Here is a 21,411-nt window from a genome sequence, read left to right on the forward strand (position 1 = left end):
TTACTTCCAGAATTGACGTTTCTGTGAGGTCCTCATTTATGAACAAGATTCCTGAGCATGGGGAGGGAAGCATGACCCTTGGCCAGCCACTTAGGGACGGGGTTGACCTAAGACCCTGATGGATCAGCTATTTCCAGAACCTTCTTTTACAGTTTTCTGTGGTAAACGTTGGACTGGGGGGTGGAATGGCTGTTGCTCAGTGACAGTGTGGCATGCGATTCCCTGGGGGATCGGAATGAAGAGATGTTGTGAAGCATTAATTTTCAGTGTTTTAGTAGAAGGCTCCAGAGGAAAAGAGAGGTTGTAGCTTGTCACAAACTACAAAGGTAACAGGAAGCCATGCCAGGGGTCCTGGCGTTCACTCCAATACGGCAAAGAGCTGGATTCCCTGCTGGTGACAAGACTGCCCCTTAGACTATTCGTGACAGCCATGAATCGTGGTGGTGACAGGTGGCACTGGTACTTGGCTCTGGCTGCTGCTGGCTTCAGGGTGGGGGTGGGGTGGGGGTCTCTCAGCTCTTGGAGCCTGCATCCTGCCTGGTTGTGAGCTCTGAGCTGTTACCAAGCCCCCAAACTGTTATCTCTGTCAGGCCCGTGGAGCCCTGTGACAGGAACGAGGCTCGGCGCTGCACTGTCTTTGGGGACTGGAGCTGTTGGCTTTCTGTGTGAAGGCCCTCTCTTTGCATCCTTTTACGGGGCCATGAAAATGAGGCAGTGAGGTGCCAGTAAGTCGAACCCACATCTGAAGCTCCAGAGTGAAGCAGAGAGGTGTAGGGTGTGCAAGATGCCCGTCAGCAGATAGTACATGGGTTGGTGATACCGTGCTTGGCCCGTGCGGGGAGAGGTGGCCTCCCAGGGGCACACGGTGACGTGTTTTGTTTGGGTGAGACACGCCCAAGTATCTGTTCTTTGGGGGCTGGGAGGAGAAGAGGGAGTCTCCCCAACTTCTTGTTCCAACTGCTGTTGTAGAGTGGGCCACAGAGGAGGCCCCAGATTTGGGAGGTGGTGATCACTCTCTGCTGGCTCCTGTGTACCTCATTTCACCCAGAGAAATGGCCCGGGAACCAAGCCAGGCCCTGTAGGATGAGCAGGGATGCCTTCCTTAGACAAGGGCCTTGCTCCCCCGAGACTCCTAACTTGCCGCACATGAGTAAGACGAGCTAGACAGTTGTACCTGAGAGTGTTCCGTAGCATTTGTGGGTGTTGCCTGAGCCTCACGTTGTTTTTTCACGTGTGAGCCCTGCATAGCCCAAAGGGATTGATGTTCGTTGGCCCAGGGAGACTAGCCAGCCTGTTCCAGAACTCATCTTTCTGAAGGATAGAGCTGGATTCCCCTTTGGGCTGTATTGCTCCAGATTCTGAGCTATGAGAACACTCAGAAGTGAGATCCACTGTGACCAGGGAGGGGTGTCCAGGGAGAAGGTTTAGACAGAGTCGAGGCTAAAAGGCTGGGTAGGAGAGGAGACCCTGTCTGTCTCTGCACTATGAAAAGGGGTGAAGTTCCTCCAACCTTGCTTTCAGGGCTTGTATCAGGAGTTTTGAGCCAGCAGAACTAAAGGGTCTCCCGGCAACAGGTTTAAGCCAAGAGGGCCCCTCTGGAGACCCCTTGGTATCTAGACAGCCCAGCCATAGAATGCTAAGCAGCCATTGAAAAACAGGGTAAGATTTCTTCAGCGTCCTAAATCAAAATCAGGTTGTAAAGCAGTATGGCCGAGAAGAGCCTGTTGTGTAGTAATACATTTAAAATGTACAGAGACAGAGCCAAAAAGTAGAATCTTCTGGAGGATGGGAATGAACAGTAATTCTTAAAAAAAAAATGAAAAAAACTTTTAAATCTATACTTACCTTCAGTGTTCTTACACATATTATTTTCATAATAGGAACTAAAAACATCTTTAAAAGAGAAGACAAGGGTGAGATAGCTCAGCTAAGTGCCTGCTTAGGCAAGTACACGGACCAGGGTTTGATCCCCAGGACCACATGCCTGCAAGGACTACTTGCTGAAGAACCCCTCCCCCCCCACCGCCCATCCTTGGGTGCACTGAGCCTGCCACCAAGATTGGGCATGGTGGCATGCACCTGTAAGCCCAGTGCTGGGAAGGCTGAACACAGGAGGATCACTATGAATCCAAGCTGTGTAGTGAGATCCTGTACTAAATACATAAAATTTAAAAAAATAAACAAAAATAAAAAACAGACAAATAAAAGAGAAAGTACATGTGCTCTGGGTGAGCTCCCTTCCCTGTGGAGTCTGAGTTGCTTAGCTGGGAGCCATGGTTGTGTTTGAGGGACACTTAGCTTTGCATCTGCTGTGGTGCCTCCGGCAGACATGGAGTCACCTCCTTAGGACAGAGCCACCCATGCCTTCCATAAGTGCCCAACAAGGGAGATGCTAGAGGTATGAGCCGCTAGTTTTGAGTGGCGGTGGCCCTGCCAGCCCTTCAGCCAGGGCTGAGAACTGGAGCCCTGAGAGGCCAGGTGCTGGACAGCTACCACGGCCACCATTAACTTGGGGTGGGACTAGGTTGGCCATTGGCACCTTGGTTGGGAGGGCCCTGGGCTTCTTGATTCTTGGAACAAACACTTGTGGGCCTTCCTGTTCACCTGTTGACTGGTAGTAGTTGGCAGAAGGATGTTTCTTATTGACAAATGGGCTCCCCTGGACCCCAGTTTTCTTAGAAACACTGTGAGGTTGGTGGTTGACAGATTGAAGTCTGAATCTCACGTAGCAGGGGCAAGACTTGTGCCAGTTCCTGGCTGTCCGTTCCAGCCCTCAAAGCTTCCATTTGCCATGTAAAAAACAGGCACAGGCCCCCTTGCCAGGTGGTGGGAAGGGCTGGAGGGAGTATTTGAAAGTGCCCAGGCGTTCATGTGGTAGATTGGTTCTCTTTCTCTTGCACTGGTTGAAAGCAAAGATCTGTGTAGGGGTAGCGTGGCATGTGTGAGGCCCCGCTGTTTCCAAGAAGTACTCCACCATGGGAACTGTTTGGCAAATCTTTGGGTAAATGCTGGAGGGTGTGGAGCCGCCAGAGGTGGAGGTCACTTGGGGTGGGGAAGAAATGCGAGGCTGAGTGAGACTGATGGTGGGAAGGGCTATTTGGGGCCTGGGTGCAGTCCTGGGTTGGGTTCGGGAGGCAAGTGCAGAACTGTTGATGCTGCTGCTGTTGATGAGAATGCCCAGCGATGGAGGGGATGGATGGGCATAAGGCCACTGGGACAGCCAGGGCTGTGGTAACTCGGTCAGTGCTAGCTGCTGTCCCGCTGCCTGATGAACAGTGTCTGTGTGCCCCGTGCCCTCTGCTAGGTGCTCCTTTCCTGCTTTTGACATGAGGGATTGTGAGACTCAGGGAGTTGGAGCAGCCTGCCTAAGGCCATAGGGCTTATGCTCACAGTTCGCCTGGTTCCCAAGCCTTCCCGATGCCTGCTGTCTGCACTGATGCCTGAAGGTGTCAGCTCTTATTCCAGTGGCCCCTGGCTCCTCAGTTGCTGACCCTTTGCTGCTAGCCTGCCTTGCCCTGGCTCTGTAAACTGGGCTCCCGAGTCCTGTGGAATTAGGGGGGTCTTCCTAGTGTAAGGGTGGGAGACTCTGGCTGCTGATGTTGAAGGCATGGATGCATGCACTGCGAGTGCAGGCCAGTTCTCAGCTGAGAGGGAGCCCTGCCGACTGTGGGTGTTAATGCATGCACTATTTTATCTTCCTGGCCCGAAGCAGGTGCAGGGGCAGATGGGGCGTGTGAAGATATAAATCTTGTATCTCCATTGCAGTCCATTAACAGACTTTCTTCAGCAAGATGAGCATGTGGCCTGAGCTGGGGCTCAGGTTTCAGGGGTGTCATCCCCTGCTGGCTCCCCGCCTGTCCTGCTCAGCTCGCTCACACCACCTTCATTGCAGCAGCAACAACTCCAGGCGCAGCATCTCTCCCACGCCACGCACGGGCCCCCGGTCCAGCTGCCGCCTCACCCGTCAGGCCTCCAGCCGCCTGGAATCCCCCCGGTGACCGGGAGCAGCTCCGGGCTGCTGGCGCTTGGTGCTCTGGGCAGCCAGGCCCACTTGGCGGTAAAGGACGAGAAGAACCACCATGAGCTGGACCACAGAGGTGCGGCTCAAACTGGGGCCAGGGTTGGGGTGGGTGCTGGCCCCCCTTGGGGAGTGAGTACAGCAAATGCCGCCACCTCAAGGCCACGTGTGAGCTGGAGATGTAGAACTGTCTCCTTGTATTGTTTTGCTGGTTCTGGGGATGGAACCCAGGGCCTCGGATGTGCTAGGCAAGAGCCCCACCACTTAGCTCTACCCCAGCCCTGAAGCTATCTGTTGGCTCCCTGGTGCATAAAACCAGAGCCCGGGCTGGTGAGATGGCTCAGTGGTCTAAAGCACCTACTTAGAACAAGCTAAGCTAAGCAAAACACAGGGACCGCGGTTCAATCCCCCAGCACCACATGCCAGCCAGCCCCGCCCCCTGGTGGGCTGAGCTGGCCACACACACAAAATGAATGAATGAATGAATAAATAAATAATTCTAAAAAAAAAAAAAAAAAAACCAGAGCCCATTCCTGTGTTCCATGGCTCGTCCTGTCTGTCCACAGGGCCTGTGCCCTGGCACACATGCGCCCACTCATCTAGTGCCTCCCTGCTCCTTCACAGTACCCTTCAAGGGCCAGCCCTGCCCACATTCAGGGCACCTCACAGATCGTACTTGGGGCCTTTTCCGAATTCATGCACAGGCCTTTGTTGCTGTCGTCTTCTGTCCCATCTCCAGGAAAAGTCTGTCTTCACCAGGCTTATTACCCGTTCCTCTGAGAACCAGGGCCAAGTTCTGAGCAGGGGCATTGGAAGGAGCTTTCTCTGGCCCTTAGCTCGGCCCCTGGCACACCCTTTGCAGCTGTTGCCAGCTGTGAGCTCTGCCTTACAAGTTTCTCAGGCCCCATGGCCAGTGGCCTGTGAGCCTCTTGGCACAGGGGCTTGAATATGTCACCCTCCTGCCTTGGCCTGGTCACGGTCTTGGGAACGAAGAGGTCTAGTTTCGTGTCCCCTAGGAGGGTGGTCCTCTTGGCAGAGGAAGAGAGAGTGGGGAGCAGACAGGAGCTGCAGCTTAGCCGCGAACCCTCAGCTCCCGGGGCTGCTTGGCAGAGAAACGGAGAACAGTGGGGCGAATTTAAAAAGCAAAAACAAAAGCAAAAAAACCTCCTAGATTCTTTTCATCAATAATGTTCATGCACACATGCACGCACACACACACGCGCGCGCACACACACACACACATCCCACCCCATCCTTTGGGTCCTCCTTCCCAAGGTTACAACTTTAAGAACCAGTCTTGTTGCAGGTGAACTGGTGCCTCCGGCACAATGAAGCAAACAGGGGATTTGGAGTGGGGAGCACTGGCATTGGGGTGCTTGACTTCCAAACTGAGAAATAACACTGAATGTCCCTGTGGTGGCCAGCCCGCAGAGCCAGAGCCAGGCCTCTGCCCACTTTAAAACTGGGAAGCCCTTTTTAGCCAATCCCTACTGCCAACAAGATTGAGGGAACTGACTCTCCTCTCTTTTTTGTCTCTCCCTGGGCATCCTGACTCCTGGCCTTCCCTCCCCAAAGAGAGAGAATCTGGCACGGTAAGTGGACACCCTGGGGTGTGTGGAGGTCCAAGGCTTGTTTCCAGGACTGTGGCCTTGGGACCTGTGGGTGACCGAAGCTGGCCTGGTGGTCCACTCTGCTGCTCTGGGCTGCAATTAAGGCTGTGTTTGTGCATGTGTGCCCCAAGCTGGGAGGCATGCTGGGGACACATCCCTTCCAGACCCAGGAAAAGAGGGGAGGTATTGTCACAGGGCAGGAAGTGCTGTCACCTGTTGAGTGACCTTCTGCTAGGGAAGCCCTTTGTGTGGCTCCCCCAGCTTTCACTCCATGGCTTTTGCTGTTAAATGAGCTCCAGCACCTTTTGCAGAGGAAATAATTACCCAGAAAGGTCAACTGATCAGGCCCGGGCCTGGCATGGTCCCACACCAGTGTCCTTACCTACCCTGCAGCTGGACACCTCCTGCAGGATCCCGAGTTTTGGGTTCCTTCAAATGCCTGGGTTTTTCTCCCTGTTCTGAGCTTTTGCTTGGTTTAAGAAAGTGCTAGCAAGCAGGCATTAAGGGCCAGCCGCCTGCTTGTCTGCCAGCTCTGAGATTTGTTGTAAATCTTTCTGATCACACCGAGGCTCCGAGGTTCTGTTTCAAGTGAGTAAGCCTTCTGAATAAGCTCAGTGGAGTCTGGCTTAAAAAAAAAAAAAACCCTCTGGTGATTAGCATCGCTGTTTTACTGCTCATCACCCCGCTTGTATCTGGGGCCATCTAATCTGTTAGGATGGCTTTGGTTATTACCTCGTATTAAGCAGGACTTGGAAGGTCAGGTAGTTAACTAACCATCCAGGAGGCAGCCCCTTGGGCAGCCCTGCCTCGCCTTCCCTTCCGGGCCTTCCTCCGCCTGGCTGCATCTTCCAACCTCTCGAAAGCATTGATGCTGCTGTCTCTTCGTGCCCTGCCTACGTGCTCAGAAATCCAGATCCCTGCTTGGGCCCAGAAATGGCGATGTACAGAAGAAAGGAGTAATTGAAGCTGAAAATCAACTTTGATTGCTTTAGTGTCGAACCTCCGACAGCAGCATTTGGGGAGAAGCAGTTCACTTAGACAAGAATAAGCCCAGATTGGTCACTGGAAGGGCTCAGCTTCAGTCACAGCTCTGTGAGATGCTGGGGAGCGCTTGGCCTCTGCCTCGGTGTCCTACGAATACATCCTGTCCAACTGGCTCTCAGCTGTGTTCAGAAGACCCCTGGGTCCCAAGCCCTGGTGCAGGGATCTCCTCCTTGGAAATGGTGTTCAAAGCCCAGCCCTGTGTTCATCCTGCTCCTCCTTGCCTCTTTCTGCCTTTGGCTTTGTGTCTCTGTCATGCAGCCTTTCTGCTAGAACCCACGGGCTGCCCCAGCACCCACTGACATCCTTGCAGGGTGACCCAGGCCCTGGAGAACTGAATGAGCATGAGTCAGACGCCGCCAGGCTGGGAGGTGGGGACGGGCAGGGCCCCCGGGCCAGGCAGTTCGGGGTGGGGTCGCCAGGCCCGCGCGCATGTGCTGATGGCATTGGAGGCTGCAGACTGGGGTGATGAGCTTTCGGAAACCAGGTTGTCAACAGATGATCCCCACGGCAGGAAGGACAGGGCTGTGTTGCAGCAGGAGGGGGCCGGATGGGCTGGACGCTGTCCCAGAGGGGTTAGTCTGGAGTCCAATTAGAGGTAGCCTCATTCATATTTCCTTGCCTAGCTGAAGCAATAAAAAATACTTAGTTTTTTGGCTGCCTGCCAGCCAGAGGCGGGCTGGATCGATGCCGCTAAATGCCTGACATGACTCTCCGGTAGCGGCCAGGGTTTTCAGCCTGACTGCAGGAGAAGAAAGAGCTCACTGTTCTCCAAGCCGCGCACCGGGTCGCAGGGAGAAACACGGGCAGCCGCGTGTCCCCCTCCTGGCCCGCACGCCTGCGAGGGGGCAGCCAGCCCGAGGGGCTGGAAGCGTTTCTGCTTCGCACGGGGTGGCCACCGCCACCGCTGTCGGAGGAAATGAAATGACGGCGATTTTTTTTTTCCCTGCCGGTGCTTGCAGCAGCTAATTGAATTGCGGCTGCGTGCGCTCGGCGATCGCCCGGCTGCGGGGAGGTTGAGCTGTGGTTCCATTATAACCTCCAGTTTTTTCTTCCAGCCTTGATAACTCTTCCTTTTTAATTTGCTTCAGGCAGAAACTTGGCAGGGAAGGGCTGCCCAGAAACCTATTTTGGAAAGGAAGTGAGGTTCTGCAGGCGGCCAGTGCTGTGACCCTCCCGGTGACCCCTGCTTCCAGGGCAGCCCTGGTCAGCCCTGGTCTCCCATAAACAGGGGAGATGAGACAGGAAATAGGAGAAGGTCGCTTTTGACACCCTTCTCTTGGGTGCAGACGATGCTCTGTGTCCCCTTGTGACCTCCTCACGCATCTCTGCGCTGCCTGCGGCTCAGATCAGCTGGCGCTGCTCTTCCCTGTGGCTGGCCTGGCAGCTGGGACAAGCAAGGCTGTCTGCTCGCTCCTTCTATTGCCCCTGGTGACCTGAGCCAGGGCAGATGCTCAGAAGATAGAAGTGGGGAGGGATGAGGGAGAAGAAGGTGGGCAGGTGCATACAGCTCTAAGGACAGTTCTCCCAGTTCTCTGGTCCTCACAGCCCCTACCTGCTGGTGCTTCTCCACCGCAACTCTTGGCCTACCTCTTTTCTCAGGCCGGCGTCTGCACGGGTTCTGTCCCCACTTGCTCTGTAGTTGAGGGAAAACTACTATAGCCTGAAATCCTTGCGTTTCTTCTTTGGGGAGGGGGTGTGCCTGGACATGGCCCCCAACTTCGTAGCGCCCCCAGGAGGGACTGCTTCCTCACGTTTATTTATATGCGTCCTGATTTTCAGAGACATCAGCTTTGTGACCTTGTGGTTCTTGTTTGCTTGTGGTCCTGGGGTTTTGGGTTGTGGGGCAGCCTCTGGGGCCAGGAGGCAGGTGGCTTGCTGCAAGGCTAATTATTTAATTGTGGTACCTTGGGACAGAGGGCTAGCTTCTGGGACCAGGCTGGGAGTTGGGGAAGAGCTCCCGGATACGGGTTGGGCCCACAGACATGGTGCAGAAGACCTCCCCCTCCCCTGGCCTTCCGTGTCCAGTACCCTTAGTCACAGTTCCTGACTGTTGAGAGGTTGCATCAGCACAGGCTTTGACCTGAGTTGTTTTCTTGCTTCCAGAATAATTCAGTGTCACCCTCAGAAAGCCTCCGGGCCAGTGAGAAGCACCGGAGCTCTGCAGACTACAGCATGGAAGCTAAGAAGCGGAAAGCAGAGGAGAAGGACAGCCTGAGCCGATACGTACGTCTGTGGGTCATCCATCAGCTGGGACAGGCCTGGGACCTGGGACAGAGCTGTGGCCTGGGAAGTCTGGGGCAGACACTGAGCTGGAGGGGCGCACACAGTGGGATGGGTGTTGGGGGTGTTCACAGGCAGTGAGTGCAGGGGCCATGGGGGCAGGACTAGGTGTGTGTCAGCTGTCCTTGCCTCCATGAGGCCTAGGGGAGCCACGGGCTCATCCATAGGTGGCCATCAGTATGTCCTAGATTCCCTGGCCAGGGGACTCCGGGGGCCCCCATCCCCGATGTTGGCCCTGAAGTCCCCACCATCTGTCCACATAGTATGATAGGTCCAGGCATGAGACCCCCCAGTGGACATGGGGCTGTTGGGCCTCAGGCCCTCTCTATCCACCGGGTTTGGCCACATTGCACGCGCGGGGCTCCACTGTGTTCTGTGAGCTGTGGCGGTCACCTTCAGCAGAGCTGTGGGCATGCAGACAAGAGAGAAGATTGGTGCCTTGTGAAGGATGGGAGAGACAAGTGGGCATGGTGGGCAGAGGCACCCCTGGGAGGCAGCGGGACTGGCACCCAATCCATCCCAGAGAAAGGCCAGCTCCTGCCTTGAGAGGGCTCTTGGCATGTTGGGCACTGCCCAGATGGGGACATTTGGCTTGGTTCAGGTCCAGGCGGGTGGAGCAGGGTGTGGGTCTGGGTTGGAGAGCATGGCCTTTTACCATCCTGCTTTCTTCCGTCGCTGCTATAGGACAGTGATGGGGACAAGAGTGACGATCTGGTGGTGGATGTTTCCAACGAGGTAAGGGCCAGCCCAGGGTGCAGTGAGGTTGGTGTATTGGAGCCATCCTGCCCTGGGGCGGGTCTGCATTCCGGCCTAAACAGGGCATCAGAAGGAGCAGGGCGGAGCTTGGCTGCACAGCAACTGGGCGTTCATACGTGCTGATGGTGCCTGGTGACGGTGCCCAGAGAGGTCCTTGAAAGACCAGCAGGGGCCTTCTGTTTGCCTAGGTGCTGCTGCGGCAGGTCACCGCTCCCCGTGTCCCAGCCATAGTCTCCCAGCCATGGGCTTGAAGGGGGTCAAGTTTGTCAAATGTGGATTGCCACCCGAGGGGGACCTTCGGGCTCAGCCAGGCTGTCCTCCCATCCCTCACCTGTGCCTTCTCTGTGCTGTTCTCTGGGCTGGGGTGCTCTAGCCTGGCTGTGGCCTTCACAGCATCTCTGCACCCCTTGTCCCTTTAGGACCCCACAACGCCCCGAGTCAGCCCGGCACACTCCCCTCCTGAGAATGGGCTGGACAAGGCCCGAGGCCTGAAAAAGGATGCCCCCACCAGCCCTGCCTCTGTGGCTTCCTCCAGCAGCACGCCCTCCTCCAAGACCAAAGACCTTGGTCATGTATGTGGGGTCCACCCGGGCACCTTCTGAGGAGTGGGGGAAGGGGGCAGGGGGAAGGGTGCCTGAGCGGGACTAGGGTAGCCAGAGGGTGGGAATAGAGGGACTAAGGCTGGGGGACCTGACCTAGCCACCTGCTGCTTGGGCCCTGGGCTCCTCAGGACCTGAAGCTTGGTAGCTGAGCCTGTGACATGAGAGCCATCACCATGGTCCCTGCTGTGGGGCTGAGTGGGGACCCTTGCCAGGCGCTGGGCCCCACTGTCAGGATACAGGGATCTTCATGCCTTCCTCAGTCTGTACACCTTCCCTCTGTAGAATGACAAATCCTCCACCCCGGGGCTCAAGTCCAACACTCCAACTCCAAGGAATGACGCCCCGACTCCAGGCACCAGCACAACTCCCGGGCTTCGGTCCATGCCGGGCAAACCTCCAGGAATGGACCCGATAGGTATAATGGGTAGGCGCAATGGGTACTCCGATGGCCAGGGAGGGATGACTGGGCTAGGACAGAAGCCACCTGGGGGGAGCAGGAGCACAAGGGCTGTCCCAGGGCTTGCACTTGGAGGCTTCCCAGGTCAGGTTTGTTGTAGGGGCAACAGGCCCTGCTGGTTCGAGACTGTCCAGGGAGCAACCCCAGGCCAGGATACCCCTGGGCCGGCCCTCCCCACTGACTCCCCATCCCCCACAGCCTCGGCCCTGCGCACGCCCATCTCCATCACCAGCTCCTATGCGGCACCCTTCGCCATGATGGGCCACCACGAGATGAACGGGTCCCTCACGAGCCCGGGTGCCTATGCCAGTCTGCACAACATCCCGCCACAGATGAGTGCAGCCGCCGCCGCCGCCGCCGCCGCCTATGGCCGATCGCCAATGGTGAGCTTTGGAGCTGTACGTAGACCTTTTGGCTCCTTTCTGGGGGGTGCTGGGCAGGGGGTAGGGACTTGGTAGAGGCTGGGGTGTGGAGGCGAGCAGCTGCCAGGGAGAGTGAATTGACGTGTGGCCTGCCTGTGGGCAGACTGGGGGCTGATTCTTGCTCCTGGCCTGGGAAGTCTCACCCAGCAGGGGTTTGCTAAGCCAGCCTGGCTGTGGGGATGAGCCTTTAGGAGTCAGGTTGGTGAAGAGGGACCCTGTTCTGACCCTGCCTGCTGTGCCTGGGCAGCCCCTTTATGGGATGGGCCTGCTGGAACACGGAGGAAGGAAAGGGTCGGAGCAGGGCAGGTACTGCTGCAGAGTGAGGGTTTGCTACTTACTCCCATGGACTTGGGCAAAGCCCATGGCCTTCCTGGGACCTCAGGGCCGCCCAGCTGATGGTGCATGGTATGTGAGGAGCCAGTGGGACAGTAATGCAGTGGGGCAGAGAAGGAAGAGGGAAGTGGGAGGCGACCGCGTCCCTAACTCAGGATTGCCGCACCTTTCTTGACAGGTTGGATTTGACCCTCACCCCCCAATGCGGGCCACAGGTCTGCCCTCAAGTCTTGCCTCCATCCCAGGAGGGAAACCGTAAGTTTGGGCTGTGGGTCTCGAGAGTATTTGGCAGGTGGCGGGCAAGAGTGGATCCCCCCCCATCCCTAGGCAGGGACTCTCCCCCAGAAGCTACACAGGCCAGGGCTGACCTCAGGGTAACTCCTGCCCAAGCCCAGAGGTTCCCCGTAACTAGGGAACCAAGGGGCACTGAGCACAGTCACTGGGCACCAGGAAGGATACGGCATCCCTCACCCAAGCACACAGAGCTGCCACAGACCTTGGGGATGCCGCTGGGTCCTGCCTGCTGGTCATTGCCCTTCAGCTTTGCGGGTGGTTGAGGTTGAGCATCCCTGTACTGTGGCATCCACAGAGCCCCCCGGGCTGCTCATAGCGCAGATGTGTCCTCCGCAGCTTGCTTTCTGGGGCACAGGCCGATTCCCCCCGCTAACATCCCTGGCTTTGAAAACAGCAGTGTCCATTTAGCTGGGTCCTTTCCAGGGCTGGAATGTCAGGGTACGTTACAGATGGTGGCAGAGGGCATCCCGAGGTGCCTGTGAGGTTCCCCATCTGATTTGGAACAAGGATTTTAAGTGGGAGAAAAATTCAAAGCTGGCCTGTGCAGTCCTTCCCCCGCTGCAAGAGGCATCCCCGGAATGCGGAATTACTGGACACAGGAGATTTAGAGAGGGGCCAAGGTTTCAGGGTAGGCTGCTAAGGCCTTGGGGGTACATGGACACTGGGCACGGCTCTGGGTGACACTGCCCCTGCCCTGGCAGTGCGTACTCCTTCCACGTGAGCGCAGATGGGCAGATGCAGCCTGTGCCCTTCCCACATGACGCCCTGGCCGGCCCTGGCATCCCGAGGCATGCCCGGCAGATCAACACCCTCAGCCACGGGGAGGTGGTATGCGCCGTGACCATCAGCAACCCCACCCGGCACGTCTACACGGGGGGCAAGGGCTGCGTGAAGATTTGGGACATCAGCCAGCCGGGCAGCAAGAGCCCTATCTCCCAGCTGGACTGCCTGGTGAGCATCGTGGGCCTCAGCATCTCCTGTAGCTGCTGGGGGAGGTGTGGGAGAGCTCTGTGAATGAGTGGAGCGGCTCCGGACCAGCTGGCTAGCCTCTCTGAGCCCTAGTTTTCCCACCTGCACTTGGGGGTGGTCTTAATCTCCTGGAGTTTGTGAAGGTGGAAAGAGAAAGGGGCTCTGCCATGCAAGGCATCATGAGGTACAGACTTCCCTGGTCCCCTGGAGGGAACACGTGGGCACCACTCAGCCGCCCCTTCTCACTTCAGAACAGGGACAACTACATCCGCTCCTGCAAGCTGCTCCCTGACGGGCGCACGCTCATCGTGGGCGGCGAGGCCAGCACGCTTACCATCTGGGACCTGGCCTCGCCCACGCCCCGCATCAAGGCCGAGCTCACATCCTCGGCGCCTGCCTGTTATGCCCTGGCCATCAGCCCTGATGCCAAAGTCTGCTTCTCCTGCTGCAGCGATGGGAACATTGCCGTCTGGGACCTACACAACCAGACCCTGGTCAGGTAAGGCTGGCAGGACAGCATGTTTCTGTCTCAGACAGTGAGGGTGCACCCCTCTGGCCTGGCAACCTCGGCAGGGGGTTCAGATGAGGGAGGCCGGGAAGAGAGAGGCAGGCCTGCTTCTGTGAGGGCGGCAGAGGGACGGGGCGGCAGTGTGGGGAGGTCAAGCCCCGACTTCTACCATAGCACCTCAGCACAGTAGCAGCCGGCAGTGCTCCCTAGAGTGGGCTCTCAGTACTCCCAGCTGTCTGTGGCTCTTGTCGCTGCAGGCATGTTTGTGGTCTCAGTCCGGTAGTCCATGCAGGGGAGGAGGGTGAGGTGATGGAGAAATTGGGCAGCCTGGCAGGCTGCTGCGCAGGAGCTGCTTTTTCTGTGAACAGCCTCATGGGATTTTCCAGAGTCTTCCTCACCCCTAGTTTACTCACATCCAGAGCTAGGTGGGTACCCTAGGAGTAACTAGGTCTCAGAAACATGTACCCGGGGGCCTGCTGCTGCATAAGGCCACCCCAGTAGAGTGGGAGGGGGCCAGTCCAATTGTGCTTCAAGCTTACTAGGTGCTTACGGCATATGGTGAACCACTCTGGGCCTCAGTGTTCCCCTCCGCTCACCTCTCCCCAGCATGGTTGGGGGCTTCCTGAGGCTCATCCTTCTCCCCTGGGTGGCTTCTATAGGCAGTTTCAGGGCCACACGGATGGGGCCAGCTGCATAGACATTTCCCACGATGGCACAAAGCTGTGGACTGGGGGCCTGGACAACACTGTACGTTCCTGGGACCTGCGGGAGGGCCGCCAGCTGCAGCAGCATGACTTCACCTCTCAGGTGTGTGCCCAGGACCCCTCCCCACCCTCCCTTCCAGGACCCCAGTGCAGGGGAAGCCTGTGAGACAGAGGGTCCCACAGGTGGGCACTGCCTGAGTCTTGTGTCCTGGTTCGTCGAGGTAACAGCTGGGATGAGATGGGCTGGGTGAGGCTTAGGGTTGGGCACACTAGACCTGCCTGTGGGGTTCCTCCCACGCTGTTCCACTGCTGTGTCCAGTTTCCCCACTGAGATGTAGAAGTGTCCCCAGCTGCCTCCAGGCTCTGGTGGGGGCACCTGGCATGCTCCTCTAAAGGTTTCGGCCGTTAGTCTTAGTCTTAAACAGTAGTCAGTAATTAATGCCAGGCCGTACTATTTTGCATTATTTTCATGACTCTGCTGTTTTAGTCTTAAATGTGTAATAACTTAGTGTTTTATCACTTAGCATTTTTCCAAAGGAGGGACCAGAGCCACAGAGGCAGAGGGTGCCCTTGGAAGGGACTCCTCTGTACTCCCGAGTGTGAGCCCTCTCTGTACCTGGCTTTCACTCCTGGAGGGAGGGCCGGAAATGCCATCTATCTGGGCTCTGGGCAGGGTGGGCTCCAGGGCTTGGTCTGCAGGTGGCAGAGATGAGGCAGGGAGGTCTTGGGGAGCTGCCCAGCGCAAGAGTCGAGGCTACCGAGCTGTGTGTGCCCTCCCGCAGATCTTCTCCCTGGGCTACTGCCCCACGGGGGAGTGGCTGGCCGTGGGCATGGAGAGCAGCAACGTGGAGGTGCTGCACCACACCAAGCCGGACAAGTACCAGCTGCACCTGCACGAGAGCTGCGTGCTGTCCCTCAAGTTCGCCTACTGCGGTGAGCAGCCGACCTCAGCTTCGGGAACCCTTCCAGGGAGCATGGGCCCTGTGTTTAACCTCAAATCCCGCATTTGCCCAACCCCACCTGGGTGAGAGGCAGACAGCCATTCTCTGGGTGCCCATGGGTCCTGCAAGTGGACAGTCACACTGAGCACCGACGGGCAGCTGTCACCATGTCGCCATAGTGGCTGACCGTATCCAGGGAGGGTCCTGCTGACCACATCTGGGATGGGTCCTGCTGGGGCCGCCACTGAACATGCTTCCATCTTCTCCCGCAGGCAAGTGGTTTGTGAGCACAGGGAAAGATAACCTTCTCAATGCCTGGAGGACGCCCTACGGAGCCAGCATATTCCAGGTACTGCCAGTGTCCCCCAGTGATAGGGGCAGGGATGGCAGGAGGCATGACAGACAGGAGGAGCCTGGAGCTAGGATTGCACCTGCCTGCCCCCTTTCCTGCCCCTGGGGACAGGATGGCTTCTGCAGAGGGAATGCAGCAACATGCTAGCTGCCGGTGGCTTCCCCTGGAGGGCTCTAGAGAGAGCCAGGAGAATACCTTTGGGCCAGGTCCAGGCAGCCCTTACAGCCAGCGGTCCCTGTCTGGGGGCACCTGGACACTGTGCCTTGTGGACACGTGCTCACCTTCACACGCTTGAGCCCCTCATCCCCTTTCTGGCCTCCTACTGAAGTGTCCAATGAGCCATGTGCCCTACACACGCCTCTTGAGTCTCTAGTTAGGCAGGGTGTCCCAGCTCAGGATGTTTCCGGCTGTAATGCAAAAGAGAGGCGCACATTTCCCGTGTCCACCCGCGCTTGACGCGTTGTGCTCATAAGCTGCTCTTTACAGAGAGGCGGGAAGGTAGGGGTGCTGTGCAGAGGGCTGGGGCTGCTAGGCAGGCGGGCAGAGGGGGCACGGCTGCAGGGGGGCTCAGAGAACCAATTTCTTTCTCTTTTCTCCCCATGCCTTCCTGCTTCTCCAGTCAAAAGAATCTTCGTCTGTCTTGAGTTGCGACATTTCAGCGGATGACAAATATATTGTAACAGGCTCTGGTGACAAGAAGGCCACGGTTTATGAGGTCATCTACTAAACAAGGATTCTAACAGGGCTGTCAGGCTCTGAGAGAAGCTGCCTCAGTGCTGAAAAGGAGACTAGCGAGCCCCCTGAGGTCGCAGAGGACAGGCCCCCAGAAGCGGGGATCTGGGCTGCACTTTGGCTGTGCAGGGGCGCGGCCCGGCGTGGCCTGCACCTCTGTGGGCATGGATTGATCTGTCTCTTGAACTCGGATGGATTTGCTCCTACTCCCCTATAACCACGCTGGCAGATGCTACCAATAGATTTATATGGAGGCTTATGGCTCCGGACCCCCACAGACACTGATGAATCTTGTCTCTTCTTCCTCTTTCTCTTGCCCTGTCCCCTCCCTGCCTTGGGTTGGGGACACTGGAGTGGACCACATTGTTGTTCCTATTGTGCAGTGCACAAGGTTTGTGAAAAATGTAAATAACAGACTCCTCTCTGGGGCTGGTCAGTGGGGGAGGTGGCCCCTTCCCACCAGAACCTTGCCGTGTATTTTGCCTGCTGTATTTGCAAACCACGCGTGGTGGTGGCTTGTTTTTTTGTTCTGTTTTTCCTTTTTCTTTTTAAACAAGTTCCCGTGGGGAAAGAGGGCAGGGAGGGAGCAATAGGAAGAGGGGTGGAATGGGAGAACTTCCGGGGCGCAGTGGGGAGCTGCAGGGTGTAACCAGACATCCCAGGGTGCCCCCTGTAGAGGTTGGGCAGCGTCAAGTTTGTCCGGATGGCGCACCGGACAGACAGGCGGACAGGACTGGGCTGACATCTGCAGGAACAGCTGGGTTTTTCTGTGGGTCCCTTCGCCTGTGTTGCATCTTCCCCGTCTGTGTGTCCCCCGAGCCCTGCTTGGGGCACGCTCTTCATCCGCGTGGTGATCAGAGGTTCTGAGGGACTCCCTCCCCAGCTTTCCTTAACCTTCGGCGACAGCCTGCAGAGGACTCTGTTAGAGGGAAGTGTAGCCACTCAGCTCAGGGAGCCACCAGAGACAAACAGCAACCGATGTGGGTGCATTTTTTTTTTTTTTAATTTGAATAAAAAGAATTAGAAGTGATGTCCTTTTATAAAACGCCTTCGCCCTTTCCTGCCTTCAGCCACTTCCGGTCCTGCTTCCTGCACCCCAGTCTGGGCAGGGCAGCAGGCTGTGGACTGCACACGGGTGACCCTGGCAGCGTTCCTGCCCTGTCATGGGCAGCCAGGTTGCAGGGACGGCGGCGCTGTCTCCTGCGGGTCCCAAATGTTCTGAGGTGTTAAGGATTTTGTTTTTGTTTTCCTCTTTTTCTTTTAAAAGAAAAGCTAAGGGCCATGTGGTTCCTGGTGGTGGGCTATCTGTGGATGTAGCATATGGAAGATAATTTTTATATGCATTTTTATGGATTATTTTATAATGTGACGTGCTCTGGCGCAAAGGAAGGAAGGAGCAGCTCCCCGGGGAAATTGCCTGTCTCCTGGGCTCCCTGGCTGTGCTGCTGCCCGGAGGGATGTGGCGCTGTAGCCAGGAGCCAGCGGGCACCCAGACTAGAGGTGTGGCATGTCGGATTCCTGTCGCACTGGGTCCCAGAGCACCACTTGCCACTTCTCATTAAGGTTCTGGCCAGAAGGGAGGGCAAGGGCAGGAGAAAGTTATTCCTGGAGAAAAAAAATGCAACGTCATTGTAATGAGCTGTTTTTATATTTTTAAAAGTTATTATTTAAAGGTTGGTTTGTTGTGTTTTAATTGCTTTTCCCCCAGGAGGTCATTCACCCCTAAGAGGATCAGGGTACCAGCATCCCACATCCATGCCTCTCCCAAGCCGCCTCCCCCCTGAGCCGGCCAATTGTGCAGGGCAGCCATGGGAAGTGCTGTCCACCGGCCCAAGCCCGTGTCCCCTCCCCAGTGGTGGGTAGGAGCTGGGCTTTGATTTTTTACAGATGACAGGAAAGACTGGCCAGGCCAGCACCCAGGGACTCTTACAACTGGTCAGGCAAAAAATATTTTGGGGATGAGAAACCTTCAAGAAAGGCCACACTTTGTTGTTCTGTTTCTGGGTTTTTGTTTTTTGTTTTTTGTTTTTTTTTTTTTTTCTTTTAAGCTTAAGTGTAAAGAGACTTCAGAATCTGGGTCACAAAGATGGGTGGTGTTTTGAATAATTGAGAAAGGAGGGTTTGCAGAAGGGGCAGCTGGGAAAGGCAAAAAAAAATTTAACTTTTGCTGGGACAAAAATGCCTGACACCCAACTTCAAGTTTTATTTTGACTCCTGGTTCTAGAAGGTTCAGTACATGGTTAAGCCTCCAGGGCAGAGATACAGTAGAAGGGTGTGTTGGAGTAAGTAGAGAAAGGGCCTGGGGACAGGGGACACGTGTGTGTACCCTCCCACACATCCCCAGTGAGCCGCCATCCCCAACAGGGCCACACTACGTGACAGCCCATTTAGCTTGATAACCATCAATAGATGGGTCTGCTGAGAAGTTTCATACCCGTGTGATCCAGCTACCCGCTGAAAACCATCTCTGAACACCCGGAAGTGGGGGCGGCCCTTTGGACCTAAACCCTATCAGCGGATCAGCAAGAGCGCTGGTGTCAGGGAAGCCCTGGGATCTGTTACCAGCCACCTTTCTTTAGTAGAAGTGGGGGTCTCCATGGACACCAGCTTCTCATTTTGCCAGTCCTTATAAATCAGTACCAATAACCCAGGCTAATAACCAGCACTAATACCTGTTGTCACTGCACATGAGGAAGAAGGTGACGAAAGAGCAGTGGTGTCACGAAGTGCTGCCTTTCCACCTAGAAAGAGATGGGAGTCCTCCCCACTCGGGGGTCTCCGAGGCCTCAGGTTTCCAGAGGAGAAGCCCCCACAGGAGAGTGTCTAGTCTGAGCCCCAAGGCATCGGTTTCAGCTGTGGTTTTGACAGGTCCTGGGGTCTTGAATGTGACCTCCCAGCTGGACTGTGTCCCTTTTCTTTTTCTGGTCAGTGGTTTGTAGTGGAGGGCTAGATGACTGTGGCAGCCTCTGGCCAGGATAAAATCCTGTGTGCCCTGGACTGGAAGTTGTGCTTCAGTGCCAAACAGGGATGGTGCACAAGCCCCAGGTGGGTAGAAGAGGAATGTCTTACCTCGGCATAACCGGCTAGGAGAGAGGGCCCATGTCACGCCCACCTCCAGGAAAGGAAGACAATGTGAAAAGATTTTCTATCTGGACTTTCTGGGCCAAGTCAAGGGTGGAGACAGGAGGCAGGCCACAGCCTCCAGCAGGCACTCATGGTGTCCTTGTTGCCCCTAGCAAGGCCTCCTGTTTCTGCCTCTTCTCCCCACCATGCTCCTCTGCATCTGGGAAGCTTATCAGAAACCCGGAATCTCAGCCTCGCCCCTCCCATAGGTCTTAGTGAAGTTCAACCTGCATTTCCATGCTCTGTATTTCCACGCGTGTGAAAGTTCTAGTCCCTGTAGGTTGTCCAACCTATCAGTAGGGCTGTAGGAGGCCTAGCTTGTAGCCTCAAAGGTCACCCCTAACTATTGTGCTGTAAGGCAGAAGTGCAGGCTTCTCACCAACAGTACTTGCAGGACTCCCCTACACCTGCCAGCCTGTCTACTCAGTGAGGCCAGTTTCTGAGGGGCAGCACACATGGCATCTGCTCAGGGCAGCACTACTGACCAATGACCCTTCACTAGCTCTAGAATTAGCCTTGTAATTTATAGTGCCTTGGGTAGTGCCAGCTGGAGTTGTTTGGACTCTTGTGTTGCTTGAAACAAGATCTGTTGGCAGGGGGAATGACAGTGACGCAGCCGTAAAGGTCTAAGTTCCCATTGAGTTACAGTGTGCGGGTCACTCACCCCAGCCAACAGCTGATCTGGCCCACCCTTCCAGCCTCTCACCTTCCTTGCCCCAGGAATTCTGACCCAGGCATGGGCAGAGTTATCCCCTTCCCTAAACACCCAGCTCATGTCTCAGGAAGGACAAGAAACAAAGAGGTAGCTGTCCAATGGCAAGATTCAATGGCCTTGTTAGAGGATCAGTATCCAGGAAGGGAGACCTGTCCTTCCATAGGACAGGTGAGGCAATTCCTCTTGGAAGGAAGGCAGCCCAGAACAGGCATGGAAACCAGGGGCCTGCCTTGGGAACATACACTCTCCCACCTATCTTGCTCACTCTTGCATCCATCCATCTACCTACCACCCACCCTCTCATTTACCCATCCATCCGTCTATCCATCTAGCTATCCTACCAATCCATCCATTGATCCATCTTTCTGCTGATCCAGCTATCCTGTACATCCATCCATCTGTCCATCTCTCCTGACTAGCCATCCACCTAGCTATCCTGCCTATCCATTCATCCATCACCCACCTTCTCATTTACCCATCCATGCATCTATACATCCATCCATCCATCCATCCATCCATCCATCCATCCATCCATCCATTTAGCTATCCTGCCAATCCATCCATCCTTCTGCCAATCCAGCTATCCTTCCCATCCATCCATCCATCCTTTTGCCCACCCATCCAATGTTCATGTCATGAGAGTCCAGTTTACACCAGGCATGATTCTAGCTGCTAGATGCCAAGATCAATAACAATGTCTATCCTCACACAGCTCTGGGCCAAAGGGGAAAAGCAGCCACTGTAACAATGACCACTCTGTGGGTTCTGTGAAAATGCAAACCAGGAGATGTCACAGCACTGCACTGTGACACTCACCTGGCAACACCGAGGCAGAGTAGGGGACTCCACAATCCTCGCAGTGTGCCCTGGCTCGTCCTTACCCAGGTCTCACTCCAGTGCTCTCAACTCCAATTCTTGCTGCCTGCCCCATCAGTCTCCGGGTTCCAGGCTGAGCAGGCCCAGGAGACAAGACGTGGGACCTCGGCAGAGACCAGAGTTGAGGAGGGAGGGGGGTAGAGAGGAGAGCACTGCAAGCCTAGCGAGTCTCCAGAGAGCTGGGTGCAGGGTATTTATTGGCTCTTTGTTTGAAGGTCGTGAGAGCCCACTTGTCCATTCAAGGGAGAATGGACGTGGACAAAACTATGCACCTTTCCATATAATGAAAGTGTTCTTAGGTATTAAAATGCAGAAGCCAGATTTTTATATTTCAACTTGGATAAGTCTCAAAAACAGTGTTGTGTGAAAAGAGCAAGTTGCAAAGAGAAATATATGACATGATTCTATTTATGTAAAATATAAATCGATACAAAGCAATGCTATATTTGAGTATGTATACACATGCATCCACAAGTGGCGAACACCCCCTCCGCCGCCCCATCAGGAAAATCGTGGTTTTCTGTGGGGAAGAAGGAAAGGAAATGAGAGTTGGCTAGAGTTCAGCTCCACCTATCACATTTTGTTACTTTAAAAAAAATCTGAAGATGTTAAAATATGCACATTTTAGAAGTTTATGTGATGACTTTGCTGGGAGTCTGTTCTTTTTGTTCCCCG

General features: G+C 55.6%; 1 protein-coding gene across 13 annotated transcripts in view; it reads left to right on the forward strand.

The window, feature by feature from the left end:
• The window catches only part of Tle3 (transducin like enhancer of split 3), a 39,475-nt gene extending 21,777 nt beyond the window's left edge, over window positions 1-17,698 (forward strand). For 2 of the 13 annotated variants that reach the window (XM_004628772.2, XM_004628773.2), the window contains exons 7-20: window positions 3,893-4,097; window positions 5,594-5,610; window positions 8,776-8,895; window positions 9,637-9,687; window positions 10,128-10,280; window positions 10,593-10,734; window positions 10,966-11,165; window positions 11,701-11,777; window positions 12,518-12,767; window positions 13,037-13,284; window positions 13,953-14,100; window positions 14,780-14,930; window positions 15,211-15,287; window positions 15,910-17,698. In XM_004628772.2, the coding sequence (XP_004628829.1) occupies window positions 3,893-4,097; window positions 5,594-5,610; window positions 8,776-8,895; window positions 9,637-9,687; window positions 10,128-10,280; window positions 10,593-10,734; window positions 10,966-11,165; window positions 11,701-11,777; window positions 12,518-12,767; window positions 13,037-13,284; window positions 13,953-14,100; window positions 14,780-14,930; window positions 15,211-15,287; window positions 15,910-16,017 (1,947 nt within the window). In that variant the 3' untranslated portion in view covers window positions 16,018-17,698. The remainder of the gene's footprint in view (window positions 1-3,892; window positions 4,098-5,593; window positions 5,611-8,775; window positions 8,896-9,636; window positions 9,688-10,127; window positions 10,281-10,592; window positions 10,735-10,965; window positions 11,166-11,700; window positions 11,778-12,517; window positions 12,768-13,036; window positions 13,285-13,952; window positions 14,101-14,779; window positions 14,931-15,210; window positions 15,288-15,909) is intronic. The other 11 variants (XM_012514156.2, XM_004628775.2, XM_023712417.1 and 8 more) reach the window with 7 other exon arrangements.
• Window positions 17,699-21,411: the final 3,713 nt, after the last annotated feature.

The sequence above is a fragment of the Octodon degus genome, unplaced genomic scaffold (genome assembly GCF_000260255.1).
Source record: "Octodon degus isolate 3935 unplaced genomic scaffold, OctDeg1.0 scaffold00026, whole genome shotgun sequence".
Lineage (NCBI taxonomy): Eukaryota > Metazoa > Chordata > Mammalia > Rodentia > Octodontidae > Octodon > Octodon degus.